The sequence below is a fragment of the Ranitomeya variabilis genome, chromosome 2 (assembly GCF_051348905.1).
Source record: "Ranitomeya variabilis isolate aRanVar5 chromosome 2, aRanVar5.hap1, whole genome shotgun sequence".
Classification (NCBI taxonomy): Eukaryota; Metazoa; Chordata; class Amphibia; order Anura; family Dendrobatidae; genus Ranitomeya; species Ranitomeya variabilis.
Window position 1 is genome coordinate 162,825,810 of NC_135233.1, and position 17,567 is coordinate 162,843,376.

The 17,567-nt window shown below is 47.3% G+C and overlaps 1 protein-coding gene across 2 annotated transcripts in view; it reads right to left on the reverse strand.

Moving 5' to 3' along the window:
- The window catches only part of BUB1 (BUB1 mitotic checkpoint serine/threonine kinase), a 365,871-nt gene extending 354,493 nt beyond the window's left edge, over window positions 1–11,378 (reverse strand). Inside the window, exon 1 of one of the 2 annotated variants that reach the window (XM_077283132.1) lies at window positions 11,153–11,324. In XM_077283132.1, coding sequence (XP_077139247.1) covers window positions 11,153–11,175 — 23 coding nt within the window. In that variant the 5' untranslated portion in view covers window positions 11,176–11,324. Of the gene's footprint in view, window positions 1–11,152 lie in introns of both variants that reach the window. The other variant, XM_077283131.1, reaches the window with a different exon arrangement.
- Window positions 11,379–17,567: the final 6,189 nt, after the last annotated feature.

Here is a 17,567-nt window from a genome sequence, read left to right on the forward strand (position 1 = left end):
GGAGCGGCGGCGGCTGTGCTGTGGAGCGGCGGCGGCTGTGCTGTGGAGCGGCGGCGGCTCCTCTTCTGCAGTGTGGGGCCTCTGTGCTGTGGGGCGGCGGCGTATCTTCATGCAGCCGGGGCTCCTCCGGCATCTCGTTAAAGCCCGGAGGCCCCGCCGGCAGCTCAATCGGTGCAATGCGGTGGCCTCCGGGAAAATGGCCGCTGCTCAGATTCAGATCTCGTGTCCCGAGATCTCGGGACGAGATCTGAGTCTGAGCATGCGCCGCCCCCAGCGGCCATTTTCCCGGAGGCCACCGCATAACACCTATTGAGCTGCCTCCGGGAAAATGGCCGCTGCTCAGATTCAGATCTCGTGTCCCGAGATCTCGGGACGAGATCTGAGTCTGAGCATGCGCCGCCCCCAGCGGCCATTTTCCCGGAGGCCACCGCATAACACCTATTGAGCTGCCTCCGGGAAAATGGCCGCTGCTCAGATTCAGATCTCGTGTCCCGAGATCTCGGGACGAGATCTGAGTCTGAGCATGCGCCGCCCCCAGCGGCCATTTTCCCGGAGGCCACCGCATAACACCTATTGAGCTGCCTCCGGGAAAATGGCCGCTGCTCAGATTCAGATCTCGTCTCCCGAGATCTCGGGATGAGATCTGAATCTGAGCAGCGGCCATTTTTCCGGAGGCCACCGCATTACACCGATGGAGCTGCCAGCGGGGCCTCCGGGCTTTAACGAGATGCCGGAGGAGCCCCGACTGCATGAAGATACGCCGCCCCACAGCACAGAGGCCCCACACTGCAGAAGAGGAGCCGCCGCCCCACAGCACAGCAGCCGCCGCTCCCAGCAGAGACCCGACGCTGCAGCGCTACGATCAGGTAATGGGGGATACTCACTTTCCTGTGAGACGCCCCCTCGCTGTCATCAGGACCACTCCCCCCCTTCCCAAAAGGCACATATTCACCGGCCCTATAAGACGACATACGGTGTATAAGAAGACCCCCGACTTTTAAGAAGATTTTATAATTTTAACTGGAAAAGTTGGGGGGTCGTCTTATACGCTGGAAAATACGGTAGTATATATATCTATATATATATAATTGTCTAATGGTTTTTCTGTCTGTCCTGAAAATCCCGCGTCTGTGATTGGTCGAGGCCGCGACCAATCAGCGGCGGGCACAGCATGGCGACGATGATGTCATAATGGAAATCCCGCGTCTCTGATTGGTCGAGGCCGCCTGGGCCTCGACCAAACAGCGACGGGCACAGTATCGACGTAGATGTCATAATGGTTGCCATGGCGACGATGTCATAAAGGTTGCCTCGACCAATCAGCGACGGGCACAGTCTGCCGCGAATTCTGGAATCATCATTGTCCATATACTACGGGGACATGCATATTCTAGAATACCCTATGCGTTAGAATCGGGCCACAATCTAGTATATATATAATTGTCTAAGGGTCACTTCCGTTTTCTGTCTGTCATGGAAATCCCGCGATGCTGACTGGCACAGTCCGGCCGCAAAATGGCCGCTCCCTACTCCCCTGCAGTCAGTGCCCCCTCCCCCAAGTCAGCGCCCACATAGCGTTAAAAGGTCTGCCTTACACTGCGGCCTAACGCGGTTAAGGCAGTCCGTTAACGCTGCCATTAACCCTCTGTGTGACCAACTTTTTACTATTGATGCTACCTATGCAGCATCAATAGTAAAAACCTATAATGTTAAAAATAATAATAATAAAAAAAAAATCATTATCTACTCACCCTCCGACGGCCCCCGGATCCAGCCCAGGCCTTTCCCGCTCCTCGCGCGCCGCTCCGGTCGCAATAATGCATTTCGGCAATGACCGGAGATGATGTAGCGGTCAGCGCTACATCACGTGTTATTGCCGCTGCTGTGTTATACACTACGTGGGCTGTGTTATACACTACGTGGCCGGCCGCGAACAATCAGCGACAGGCGCACTCCGGCCGCGAATTGGCGCGGGATTTGAACCACGTTTCGCTAATTGGTTGCATCCGGACGAATTCTGTGTATTCATTGCATTATTCTGAAATCTTCATAAATAAACTACATACATATTCCAGAATACCCGATGCGTTAGAATCGGGCCACCATCTAATGCAGTGTTTTTCAACTAGTGTGCCGCGACACATGGTCGGGTGTGCCGCGGGGAACGGGAGTCAGCTGTTCTCTGTGCCGACTGTCAAGCTGACAGCCGGCACAGAGAAGCTGCAGCGCGCCGGCTCCCGGAGATCAATTGTACTCGCAGACATCTACCAGCTGCGAGTACAATTGAGGCTCTGACTGCCGGGTCAGAGCGACGCCAGCAGCGTGATCAAGTCATGTGATCACGCTGCTGACGTCACTATCCGGCGCGCAGGAGAAAGAAGAGACTTGGTGGTAAGTGCTCCTGTGCTGTGGAGCTGAAGACACCGAAGATTCAGCGTGGGGTGGGTTTATGGGGAGTATGTGGGGGGATTTATTAAGTGTGTGGGGGGATTTATTCAGTGTGTGGGGGGATTTATTCAGTGTGTGGGGGGATTTATTCAGTGTGTGTGGGGGATTTATTCAGTGTGTACGTGGGGGGGGGGGGGCTGGAATTTATTTAGCATGTGTGGGGCAGGGTGCATTTATTCTGTGGAAGGGGATGGATTTATTCTATCGGAAGGGCAGTGGATATATTCAGTGGGGGTGAGTGGGGAGATGGGGGTGGACACAGTAGCGAGGGGAAAAATGTGTGCTGACAGTACTGGGAGCAACGGTGATGGGATGTGTGAGGACAGTATGGGGAGTCGGGGGAATGTGTGAGGGGGGAATGTGTGAGGAGGAAATATGGAGAGAGCAAAGGGGTATGTTAGCAGGGGGGGGGATGTACAGGAGGAGGCTATTAGAAATGTGTGCAGACAGTATGGGGGGATGAAAGTGTGAGTGGACACATAATAGATACTGAGTAGTGTGAGGGTAACAGCCAGGAGGAGACAGTATGCCAAGTAGGAGGAGTGTAATGAAGGGGCACAGTAGAGAGACTGGGCTCTCTATGAGGGACACCGTATGAGAAGGCAGTGTGAAGTATGGAAAAGAGAGAGAGGGTAGTGTGGATGGCATGTACCATAAGAGGGACAGTGAGGGTCATATTATGTGCTGGGAATAAAGTGAGGGGCAATTATTTACTCAGAGGCTCAGCCTAGGGCAGATATTGTTATTCCGGAGCATTATAATAACACTGCTATCTTTAAGGGTGTTGTGTCGGGATGTGCTGCAGAAGACAGGAGAAGATGGAATTCTGCAGAAACGAGCTCTGCCGGTGGATGAGAAGAGTCATCATGGCATCTGGACAAGGTGAAGATGAAAAGAAAGAGGCGACTCCACAAACAACGTCATCTATCAGGTACCTGGATGTAAATGTGTTTTTTTTGTGATACTAATTCTCATTTTTATTTGTTAGGAACATTAAAGGGGATGTCCAAGGTTGTGATGAGTCTGCAGTCATACTATGTGACTGCAGACTTCTGAATTCTCACAGTGCACACTGCTATCATAATTCTCTGATGTTGGTGATTTACATACATGCGGTCACGTGCTGACTAGACATGTGTGGCCTAATTCAATGAAAATGAATTGACTGAGGCCGGACACGTCTAGTTAGAATGTGACCAGAAGTATCCAAATCACATACTTGTGCTGTCATGACCGTCCACTCTGGCCACCGGCAAGGGAGAATCCTGAAAGTGTGCAGTGCTTGCGCTGTGAGAATTCAGAAGCCTGCAGTCACATAGAATGACTGCAGACTTTCATCTCAAACCTGGACGCACCATTTTGTGCCATTTTGGTTGGTGGTGTGCCTCGGGATTTTTTAAGTATAAAAAACGTGCCGCGGCTCAAAAAAGGTTGAAAATCACTGATCGTATGTATGTATGTATGTATGTAGGTATGTATGTATGTATGTATGTATGTATGTATGTATGTATGTATATATATGTTTTCATGAATATTTGAGCCCATGGTTCCATTATATGTCCATTTTGCTCTGATACAATCTCATCATGCGGATGTCATCTGGATGCTTACGCACGAGAAAATCGCATCCTCGCACTGCACACGGATGACATATACGGATCACTGTTGAGGGAACATTTCTGTGATTCTCCTCCGTGTAAAACAGACCGATTTTTTATAAGTTGTGTGTGACTCCAGCCTAAAGGAGATCCCCAAACATTAAACAAAATGGTATTTTACTTACTGATCAGAAGGGGTCTGATAGTCAGGACCTTGCAAATGTTAGGATTTGTTTCAGCTTTGTATTAGTATGCTTTGGGGTAATGTGGTGCCACCTGCAGTTTTATGAAAATTAATGTTTAAAATGTATTTTGTGATAACATCGTGGATGTGAGGTTTGTTTGGCTATTTTCTTGCTGAAGGAGGCAAGTTTACCTTTCAAATGGTGTATCATTTGTGTGTGTGGGTGAAGTATGAACGGAGATACAAAGGAATTAACGAAAGAGTGTTTTGAAATAATATAGAAGGATATATGCTTTCTTTAGTAACTTTACTTCAATTATCTTGCAAAAAATTTGGAAAAGCTTGTAGTATCATCCAGAGATGCATTCACAATTTCACAGACTCCAGAGATTAACCCCTTAACGACCAGAGGTATTTTTGGTTTTGCATTTTCATTTTTGGCTCCCCTTCTTCCCAGGGTCATAACTTTATTTTTTGGTTAAAATGGCCATGTGAGGGTTTGTTTTTCGCAGGACGAATTATACTTTTGAATGAAACCCTTGGTATTATCATGCCGTGTACTCAAAAATGGAAAAAAAAATTCCAAGTGCGGTGAAATTGCAAAAAAAGTGCAATCCCACAGTTTTTTGTTTTGCTTTTTTTCACTATGTTCACTAAATGCTAAAACTGACCTGCCATTATGATTCTCCATGTCATTACGAGTTCATAGACACCAAACATGTATAGGTTCTTTTTTTTATAAAAAAAAAACAAAAATTACAAACTTTGTTAAAAAAATAAAAATAAAGAAAAAAAATGTGCCATTTCCAGATAGCCATAGCGTCTCCATTTTTTTGTGATAGTGAGTTGGCTGAGGGCTTATTTTTTGCATGCCTAGCTGACATTTTTAATGAAACTATTTTGGTGCAGATACGTTCTTTTGATCGCCTGTTATTGTATTTTAATGCAATGTTGTGGCAACCAAAAAAACGTAATTCTGGCGTTTTTACTTTTTTTTTCTCGGCACGCCGTTTAGTGATCAGGTTTATTATTTTTATTGATTGATAGATTGGGCGATTCTGAACGCGACGATACCAAATGTGTATGCTTGCGTCTTTTTATTGTTTTATTTTGAATGGGGCGAAAGGGGGGTGATTTGAACTTTAAGATTTTTTTTATATTTTTTAAAACTATTTTTTTTTTTTTTTTTTTTAATTTTGGCATGCTCGAATAGTCTCCATGGGAGACTAGAAGCTGCTATAACAAGATCAGCTCTGCTACATACTGTCGATGATCAGATTGCCTGTATGTAGAATTACTCACTTGCTATGAGCGCTGCCCACTGCGCATAGCAATCTGGGCAGTGACAACCATAGAGGTCTGCTGGAGACCTCGGGTTGTCATGCCAACCCATCGGTGACCAGTGATCACGTGATGGGGTTCACCGATGGGCAGATTCCCGGCGACATTGCCGGAAGGGCATGTTAAATGCCGCTGTCAGAGTTTAACAGCAGCATTTAACACAGGGGTGGGGAATCTTATCTGCAAAGGGCCATTGGGAAATTTCTACCATCCTTCGGGGGCCGTACAAATTCCACCCACAAAGTACATCCTGACTCTGGCACTGGTTTCAGGATGTAATCTTTCATTCCAGGCCCTTCAATGTTCAGTAGTGATCACTGCATGTGTGTGCTAACAGAGCAAGAAGAAATTAATGAGCTGGTGGCAATCAAAATACACCTCCCAAGAATGCGGTCCATGAGAATCTTCTCAGGGGGCCTGATAAAAGGTCATTGAGGGCCGTAAATGGCCCTGGGGCCTGAGGTTCCACACCCCTGATTTAACAGGTTACGCCCGATGTCGGAAAGGGGTTAAAGGCATTTACCCACAAATAAAGTACATTTTAATCAATAGATCTTGTAATAAGAATAATTTACACAATTGGATGTGTTTATATAAAATGTTCCTGTGCTGAGATAATCTTATACATGTGCCCCTGCTGTGTACTGTGTAATGGCTGTGTCTGACCGTACAGGAACATGGTCTGATCATATCACAGCTCCTGGGCAGAGGAAGAAGGAAAAGAGTATACAAACAGGACAGCGGGGGATCGCCAATAAAAATATCTTTGAGGTAAAACATTTTTACTTTTTTTACCTCACAAAAAAATCAATTCTAAACAGCCAATCACAGCATTTCTCAATCAGATTGCCTGAAACACTGATGTTCCAGCCTATGACCGGTGCTCAAAGAGCACCAATCATAGGCTGCTGCCTGACAACGCCAGGCATCGCTGAATCCACTCTGGTGAGAACGACAATTACATAGATTGCGCCAATCACAGGGCACAGCCACGGTGTGGCCACGCTATGCTCTGCCTAGAATCTGAGCTCAGAGCACCGATCCTAGGCTGTTGCTTGGCAACGCAAGCGTCACCAGGGCCAGCATTGATTGGTGCGATTGATATCATCAATCGCACCAATGGTGGCACAGCAGCGGAACAACTGCTCTGTGACCTGTCTGTAACCGCTCTGCAGGTCCTCACAGTAGCTGAGGATTTCTGCAGAGTGTTCACACAAGATCTGCTCTGTGCTGGGCCTTAAGGCCCCGTCTCACATTGCGATTTACCAACGATCACGACCAGCGATACGACCTGGCCGTGATCGTTGGTAAGTCGCTGTGTGGTCGCTGGGGAGCTGTCACACAGACCGCTCTCTCCAGCGACCAACGATCAGGGGAACGACTTCGGCATCGTTGAAACTGTCTTCAACGATGCCGAAGTCCCCCTGCAGCACCCGGGTAACCAGGGTAAACATCGGGTTACTAAGCGCAGGGCCGCGCTTAGTAACCCGATGTTTACCCTGGTTACCAAAAAAAACAAACCGTACATACTCACCATCTGATGCCCGTCAGGTCCCTTGCCGTCTGCTTCCTGCTCTGACAGTGCCGCCGTACAGTGAGAGCAGAGCGCAGCGGTGACGTCACTGCTGTGCTCTCACTGTACGGCCGGATCTCAGTCAGAGCAGGAAGCAGACGGCAAGGGACCTGACGGGCATCAGATGGTGAGTATGTACTGTTTGTTTTTTTTTTACATTTACGCTGGTAACCAGGGTAAACATCGGGTTACTAAGCGCGGCCCTGCGCTTAGTAACCCGATGTTTACCCTGGTTACCAGTGAAGACATCGCTGGATCGGTGTCACACACACCGATTCAGCGATGTCAGCGGGACCTCAACGACCAAAAAAAGGTCCAGGCCATTCTGACACGACCAGCGATCTCACAGCAGGGGCCTGGTCGCTGGTACGTGTCACACATAGCGAGATCGCTACTGAGGTCGCTGTTGCGTCACAAAACTTGTGACTCAGCAGCGATCTCGCTATGTGAGACCGGGCCTTTACAGTGCCACAGAAACTTATGACACCACAATTCCTGCTGAATAAAGAGGAACAAAGAACATAGAAGAAAAGAAAAAAAAAAAGACGACAAGACAGAGGAAAGACAACAAGTGTAAGTGTTTTCATCCCTGCCCGATCTGTCCTCATCCACCACAATCTGCCTCTTCCCCTTTCCCATTCTTACCCCTCCATCCCCCTTTGCGTCACCTCCGTGTGCACATCCAGCAGCCGCCGAGCTTTGATTAGTTGCGCAGTTCACTCAGAGCTTGTGCCTGCTGTTTTCCACTTTTATTTTCACTGACATTTTTTTCTCCCTGGTTGCTGCTTTTTTTCTTTTGGCTTTTTCTTTTCAAACAAAAAAGTTTACACCAAGCACTCTCTCACACAAATGCACACCTAAATAAAGTACTAACACAAGCGTCTTTGTGCCGAGCAGGCTGTCAAATGCGAGTGACCAACACCTCCCTGTGCCGCTCACATGACTGGAAGCGCCGATGCAGGGACAATTCTACCTTATTTTCTTCCTGTAGCAGTGCTTCCATTATTCCTGCCGCCATTTACCTACATATTAATACTATATCTGCAGGCAAATAGAAATTTTGGCAGCTACAGGTTCCCGTTAAGGTCACCCAGGACAGATATTGATGCTCTGCCACCCGGCAGACTCCGGTACAACAACTCAGCTCCTAGTCAAGCAAGCTGCAACACCAGATAACGGCCAATAACTAGTTTATGGGTTGTTGCAAGACTTAGCAGCAGATTGGTTGGGATAGCAGGTGTATTACGCATAGTAAGGGGACAACTACACGTACCAGGAGTATTACAGCACAGAGTACGGGGAGAACTACACGTACCAGGAGTATTGCAGCACAGAGTACAGGGAAAACTACACGTACCAGGAGTATTACAGCGCAGAGTATGGGGAAAACTACACATACCAGGAGTATTACAGCGCAGAGTATGGGGAAAACTACACATACCAGGAGTATTACAGCGCAGAGTATGGGGAAAACTACACGTACCACGAGTATTACAGCACAGAGTATGGGGAAAACTACACGTACCAGGAGTATTACAGCGCAGAGCATGGGGAAAACTACACATACCAGGAGTATTACAGCGCAGAGTATGGGGAAAACTACACGTACCAGGAGTATTACAGCGCAGAGTATGGGGAAAACTACACATACCAGGAGTATTACAGCGCAGAGTATGGGGAAAACTACACATACCAGGACTATTACAGCGCAGAGTATGGGGAAAACTACACATACCAGGACTATTACAGCGCAGAGTATGGGGAAAACTACACGTACCACGAGTATTACAGCACAGAGTATGGGGAAAACTACACGTACCACGAGTATTACAGCACAGAGTACGGGGAAAATTACATGTACCAGGAGTATTACAGCACAGAGTATGGGGAGAACTACACGTACCAGGAGTATTACAGCGCAGAATACGGGGAGAACTACACGTACCAGGAGTATTACAGCGCAGAATACGGGGAGAACTACACATACCAGGAGTATTACAGCGCAGAGTACAGGGAGAACCATAAGTACCAGGAGTATTACAGCGCAGAGTACAGGGAGAACTACAGGTACCAGGAGAATTACAGCATACAGTACAGGGAGAACTACATGTACCAGGAGTATTACAGAGCAGAGTACGGGAAGAACTACACGTACCAGGAGTATTACAGCGCAGAGTACAGGGAGAACTACAGGTACCAGGACTATTACAGTACAGAGTATGGGGAGAACTACACGTACCAGGAGTATTACAGCACAAAGTATGGGGAAAACTACACTTACCAGGAGTATTACAGCACAGAGTACGGGGAGAACTACACGTACCAGGAGTATTACAGCACAGAGTACAGGGAGAACTTCACATACCAGGAGTAACCAAGAAATATACTTGCAAAAACAATCAGCATGGCACAAACGTGTATAACCAATATATCAATAAAATGACTAGCTTATAGCCATATTGCTTAGCTAGCTGAATGAAATGGACTAATCAGTGTGGACTGGTCGCTAAACAACGCAGAGAGAGAAGGCAATGAAGCCAGAAAAAGATGACCAAAAAAGTCCAAATACTGTAAAATGAAAATTCTTTATTGTAAACAGTAAATAGGACAATCAAACACCAGGCTTAGGGATGGCATGCAATAAAAAACAACCACTAAACAGAGGTACAAAAAACAAGTGTGCGCGTATACAGGAGCCACTCAACACAAGATAATTAACATATAATTAACTCCTTGTCCAGATAGGACGGTATAAGGGTGCATCTATATATGTACACCTGATATAATAGGCTACATCTGAATATAACAAATCAAGCTTCCCAAAGGTAGCACAATGCAGAGCATAAATTTAGCTGTGAATCGATAGCAAGATCTAATAAGACTATACCTTACTAGATGGTGGCCCGATTCTAACGCATCGGGTATTCTAGAATATGTATGCGTAGTGTATAGCGCCGCCCACGCTGTACAGTGCGCCGCCCACGCTGTACAGTGCGCCGCCCACGCTGTACAGTGCGCCGCCCACGCTGTACAGTGCGCCGCCCACGCTGTACAGTGCGCAGCCCACGCTGTACAGTGCGCAGCCCACGCTGTACAGTGCGCAGCCCACGCTGTACAGTGCGCAGCCCACGCTGTACAGTGCGCAGCCCACGCTGTACAGTGCGCAGCCCACGTATATAGCAATGTGGGCATGATAACCCTGTTATAAATAGTAAAAAATTGGGGACACACAGGGTTAATAGCAGCGGTTACGGAGTGCGTTACCCGCGGCATAACACGGTCCGTTACCGCCGGCATTAACCCTGTGTGAGCGGTGACCGGAGGGGTGTATGCGGGCGCCGGGCACTGAGTGTGGGGAGTAAGGAGCGGCCATTTTTTTCCAGACTGTGCGCGTCGCTGATTAGTCGTGGCAATGGGCGTGGGCGTTTTGCCATGACCAATCAGCGACTTGGATTCCATGACAGACAGAGGCCGCGACCAATGAATATCAGTGACAGACAGAAGGACAGACAGAAAGACGGAAGTGACCCTTAGACAATTATATAGTAGATGAGGAGCAGCACCAGTGTAGGGGTTCCTGGAGTACGCGCACACACCCCAACGCACGTTTCGGACGAGCTCCTTCCTCAGGGGGCGTATTACAGCGCAGAGTATGGGGAGAACTACACGTACCAGGAGTATTACAGCACATAGTATGGGATGAACTACAAGTACCTGGAGTATTACAGCACAGACTATGGGGAGAACTACACGTACCAGGAGTATTACAGCACATAGTATGGGGAGAACTACAGGTACTAGGAGTATTACAGCTCAGAGTACAGGGAGAACTACACGTACCAGGAGTATTACAGCACAGAGAACTACAAGACACAGCATGCTATAACTACACGCACCAGCAGACATAACAAAACAGATAGGTGGAAGTTCGGTTCTCATCACACCGGATCACTCCGGGCTGGTAACGCTTTCTCGGACGATCGATCACCCTACGGGACAGTGACTTACTGGCCACAGCTCTGGGCGTCCATGGCTGCGCTCCTCCGCTCTAACAGTCGCCGCTCACCATTCACGCCTGCCCCGCTTTCTCTACCAATGCAATTTCAAATTACAGGCGCGTTCAAAATGTGTCTCTACTATAGGCGACCAGCTCCAGCCAATAGGATTAAAAGCTGAGACCGGAGGTTGCAAGAAAAATCGCGAGAATCAGGCAGTGTGAGCACGTGATCAGAACGTCCGCTCGTCGCCGCCGCCATTTTTATTAAGGGTATGGCCAGCTGTGCATATTGTTATTATCGTTTATCTAGTGGGCAAATGCATTATAGGCTAGCTTATCGACCTTTATGGCCATGAAAGTTGCTATAAAGAAAAAAATACATGAGAAGCCCAGCCAAAAATCCTACATTGATTTAATGAACTTGGGTTGTTCACTACTAGGACACCCTTCTTGATAGTATTTTTAGCATACCTCCCAACTTTTGAAGATGGGAAAGAGGGACAAAGTTTGCGGCGCGCGAAGCGGCAAATTTTAGGCCACGACTCTGACCACACCCATTCATAATTAGTCACACCCATATCCACGTCCCAAGCACACCCATTTAGCACTGCTGATCACACTGTTTCATATACAATAGTTATAAACAAAAAAATATGGCCACACAGTGCTCCATACTGTATAATGATCACACATGATGCCCCATACTGTATAATGAACACACATGACGCTCCATACTGTATAATGAACACACATGACGCTCCATACTGTATAATGACCGCATGCATACTGTATAATGGCCGCACATGATGCTCCATACTGTATAATGACCGCACATGATGCTCCATACTGTATAATGACCGCATGCATACTGTATAATGGCCGCACATGATGCTCCATACTGTATAATGACCGCACATGATGCTCCATACTGTATACTGGCTGCACATGATGCTCCATACTGTATACTGGCCGCACATGATGCTCCATACTGTATACTGGCTGCACATGATGCTCCATATTGTATAATGACCGCACATGATGCTCCATACTGTATAATGACCCCACATGATGCTCCATACTGTATTATGGCCACAGTTCTCCATACTGTATAATGACATACAGGCACGCAGCTCACACACATGCAGCATCACAAACGCAGCTCACAAACACATGCAGCTTTGACACAAATGCATCACACATGCAGCCATCACACACACACACAGCCATCACACACACACACGCAGTCATCACACACACACACACACGCAGCCATCACACACACACCCCCAGCCATCACACACACACCCCCAGCCATCACACACACACACCCAGCCATCACACACACACACCCAGCCATCACACACACCAGATACCTCATACACACATGACACACACACAAATGCAGCATCACACATCTCACACACACACACACATCACACACACACACACACACACACACACACACAATCTCCTCTGTGTTGCAGGGGCGGCTGATCTGTCCATGTGCAGCTCTTCAGTTTCTCCGGCTGCTCACAGCTCTGCACTGTCCCGGCACCTCCCCCTTCTCTGCCGGGATAGCAGCTAAGAGCAGGAGACGCCAGAGCTCCGTGCACACACAGCCAGAGGTAGTGAGTCGCTGACCTCTCATCTTGATCGCTGCTGGCTCTCTTCCTCAGCGTGGCAGCGCCGCACACACAGGGGGCGGGATCGGTCGGGAGGAGACCCAGCATGTATAAGAAAAAAAAAACAGCCACAAACCTCAGCTACTCAGGTGCCGCCCCCTGCATTGTCCCTGCCCTAGGCACGTAGTACGGGACATTAGTGTCCCGCCCGGGATCCCGGGGCTGACTGTCAAAATCAGGACAGTCCCGCGGGATCCGGGACGGTTGGGAGGTATGACAGCACCCATTTAGCACTGCTGATCACACTGTTTCATAAAGAATAATTATAAACAAAAAAATATGGCCACAGTGCTCCATACTGTATAATGGCCACACGTGATGCTCCATCTACTATATAATTGTCTAAGGCCGGCCTCACACTGGCGAGTTTTACGGACGTATGAGCGCAGAAAATACACACGTAAAATACGCGTAACACACGGCCCAATGATTCTCTATGGCCCAGCTCCTATCAGCCGTATTTTACTGATCCGTATTATACGGTCTTCTACGGCCGTACAAAATCGCAGCATGCTGCGTTTGTCACCGTAATGCGCAAAAAAATCAATGAAAGTCTTTGGGGGCAAGAAAAATACGGATTACACATGGACCAGCAGTGTGACTTGCGAGAAATACGCAGCGGTGTTAGAGAGAAAAGTCGGTAATTCAATGCTAATGTCACCTTACAATAGCAAGGTGACATTAACCCTTCATTACCCCATATCCCACCGCTACAGGGAGTGGGAAGAGAGTGGCCAAGTGCCAGAATAGGCGCATCTTCCAGATATGCCTTCTCTGGGGTGGCTGGGGGCAGATGTTTGTAGCCACGGGGGGGGGGGGGGGCAATAACCATGGACCCTCTCCTGGCTATTAATATCTGCCCTCAGTTACTGGCTTTACCATTCTGGCGGAGAAAATTGCGCGGGAGCCCACGCCAATTTTTTCCGTGATTTAGCCCTTTATTTTAGCAGCTACAGTGCCAAAATTTTGCACATACACACTACTAACATTAGTAGTGTGGAATATGCAAAAAAAAAGGGGATATGAGATGGTTTACTGTATGTAAACCATGTCTCATATCATGTCGGGTTTAGGCAGGAGAAATGAAAAGCCAACACCTCGTACACACACGCGCTCCGCTCCGTACACCTCGTACACACACGGCTCCGCTCCGTACACACACACGCGCTCTGCTCCGTACACCTCATATACATTCAGCTCCGCTCCATACACCTCGTACACATTCAGCTCCGCTCTATACACCTCGTACACATTCAGCTCCGCTCTATACACCTCGTACACACACGCGCTCCGCTCCGTACACCTCGTACACACACGCACTCCGCTCCGTACACACGTGCTCCGCTCCGTACACCTCGTACACACACGCACTCCGCTCCGTACACACATGCGCTCCACTCCGTACACCTCGTACACACACGCGCTCCGCTACATCCACACTGTACACCTCCTGACCCCACACACGGCAGCTTACCTCATCCAGCACCATGGCAAGTTGGCAACCAGCACAGAGCCGAGTCCTGCAATCCACGAGGTCCCGATCATGTGACCCCTGACTCCTCCCCCTGTGACCTCATCACAGGTCCTGTGGCCACGCAGCAGCCAATATGTGCTGTGCTCAGGCAGCTCTGCGGGTGCAGGGAAGAGGCTGACCGCAGTGACCGCCTGATATTGCAGCACACCTCCCAACAACTGCGGGACAACTAATGTCCCGCCCGGGATCGCGGGGCTGACTGTCAAAATCAGGACAGTCCCGCTGTATCCGGGACGGTTGGGAGGTATGTTTTTAGTAGTAATGGACAACCCTTTTAAACACTTAAGGTACCTTCACACGAAACGACTTTGTAACGATATCGCTAGCGATCCGTGACGTTGCAGCGTCCTCGCTAGCGATATCGTTTAGTTTGACACGCAGCAGCGATCAGGATCCTGCTGTGATGTTGCTGGTCGCTGAATAAAGTTCAGAACTTTATTTGGTCGTCCGATCGCCGTGTATCGTTGTGTTTGACAGCAAAAGCAACGATACCAGCGATATTTTACACTGGTAACCAGGGTAAACATCGGGTTACTAAGCGCAGGGCCGCGCTTAGTAACCCGATGTTTACCCTGGTTACCAGCGTAAAATGTAAAAAAAACAAACAGTACATACTTACATGCGTCCCCCGGCGTCCGCTTCCCACACTGACTGAGCGCCGCAAGGTGAAAGTGAAAGCACAGCGGTGACGTCACCGCTTAGGGCCGGCGCTCAGTCAGTACAGGAAGCGGACGGCGAGGGACGTGAATGTGAGTATGTGCTGTTTGTTTTTTTTACATTTTACGCTGGTAACCAGGGTAAACATCGGGTTACTAAGCGCGGCCCTGTGCTTAGCAACCCGATGTTTACCCTGGTTACCCGGGGACCTCCGCATCGTTGGTCGCTGGAGAGCGGTCTGTGTGACAGCTCTCCAGCGACCAAACAGCGACGCTGCAGCGATCGGCATCGTTGTCGCTATCGCTGCAGCGTCGCTTCGTGTGAAGGTACCTTAAGGAAGCCTTTGCAGGTGTTTTGTTAATTATTCTAATTTACTGAGATAATGACTTTTGTTTGTAATGACTCTATATATGAGTTTCACTTTTTGTATTGAAGAACTGAAATAAATTAGCTTTTTGATGATAATCTAATTTTGTGAGAAGCACCTGTAACTCATGTTTGCATGCTATAGTGTTACAGAGTGAAACTTTATTTGTTAATAAACAGTGTTAATGCATTTGACAGCTTTTGCGGCCCCCGTACAATGGTAAAATTCCTTTTTGTGCCCCTCTAGGTTAAGTTTCCGCTGCGTGTTTTCATTGTGCAAAAAAGCAGCATCTTACAGATCCAGCAAAGTGGATGGGATTTATTGAAATCTCATGCATACTGTGTTTTTTTATGTTGCGGAAACTGACTTGCAGTGCGTTTTTTAAATCCGCAACATGTCAATTTCTCTTGCAGTTATGCTGATTTTCCCCACAGAATCCCATCAGATGCGAAAAATCCAAAGGTAAAAAAAACACATACAGGGTTTTTCGCTGCACTAAAAAAAGCATATAATATACACATGAATGTATCAATAAAGTTTTGTCAAAGCCAAATACCAGGAAGCATTGAGAACAAAGCAGCTTTATTGAAAAAATTAAATACCAAAATGATACAAAAGCCTCAGTTTAAAAAAAAATGCGATAAATCTGCAAGTAAAAAAAAGGCACTCAAACGCAATGAAAAAATGGTCCGTAATCTAATTTACATGATTTACATTATAAGTGCAGAAATGCTGCAGAAAGTCGGCAAAGTACTCACCTAAAACTCATCTAGGGAATTTATCCTTTAGCCTACGTGCACACGTTCAGTATTTGCAGCAGATAAATCTGATGTGTTGCCATGAAAAGCACTGGGCAAAATAAAGCGTCTTTTTGATCCTTTTTTTCCCATTCACTAAATTTGTGAAAAACGCTGCAAAAACTTTGGAAAAATTTACATGCTACAACCCCTGGGCAAAAATCATGGAATCACCGTCCTTGGAGGATGTTCATTGAGGCTGGTTTCACACTTGCGTTTTGATCTGCAGCGTTTTAGCGCTAAAAAACGCATGCGTTTTTTTCCTATACTTAACATTAAAAACGCATGCATTTTTTAGCGTGCGTTTTGACGCGTTTTCGGCAACGCATGCGTTTTTTGATGCGTGCGTTTAGTTGCAGAAATGCAACATGTAGAAATTTCTAGCGGCGTTTTTTTGCCACAAAAAAAAACGCATGCGTTTATTCGCGGCAAAAAATGTATTGCTGTCTATGTAAACGCATGTGTTTTTAAGCACATGCGTTTCTATAGAAAAACACAAGAAAACACAAAAAAAAACCAAGAAAACCCTAACCCTTGGGTTACTAGGGATCCTAACCCTAACCCTAACGTTAGGATCCCTAGTAACCCTAGGGATCCTAACCCTAACCCTTGGGATCCTAACCCTAACCCTTAGGGTTAGGATTCTAACCCTTAGGGTTAGGATCCCTAGGGTAACTGTTAGGGTTAGGATCCCTAGTAACCCTAGGAATCCTAACCCTAATCTTAACCCTAGGAATCCTAACCCTAACCCTAGGGTTATGGTTAGGGTTTGGATCCCTAGGGTTAGGGGTAGGGTTATGGTTAGGATCCCAAGGGTTATGGTTATGGTTAGGGTTTGGATCCCTAGGGTTAGGGTTTGGATCCCTTTATCACCTTGATGGTGGGGGGTGGCTTATCAGTGAACTGGTGACCAGGACATTCTTCTAATAAAAAGCTACCCCTAACCCTAGGGATCCTAACCCTAACCCTAGCTAATTCTATTAATAGTGGGTTTTCTAGTTGATTTTGATGATTGGCAGCTGTTACACACTTCTCAGCATGCGTTTCAAAAACGCAAACGCATGAAAAAACGCATGTAAACGTGGCAAAACGCCACGGTTTTTTTTTTCAAAAACGCATGCGTCTAAAAAACGCAGCGTTTGCATGTGTTTACATGCGTTTTTTCACCACATGCGTTGTTTTAAAAAACGCTGCAGATCAAAACGCAAGTGTGAAACCAGCCTCAGTTGTTTAATTTTGTAGAAAAAAAGCAGATCACAGACATGGCACAAAACTAAAGTCATTTCAAATGGCATCTTTCTGGCTTTAGGAAACACTAAAAGAAATCAAGAACAAAAAATGTGGTAGTCAGTAATGGTTACTTTTTTTAACCAAGCATAGGGGGAAAAT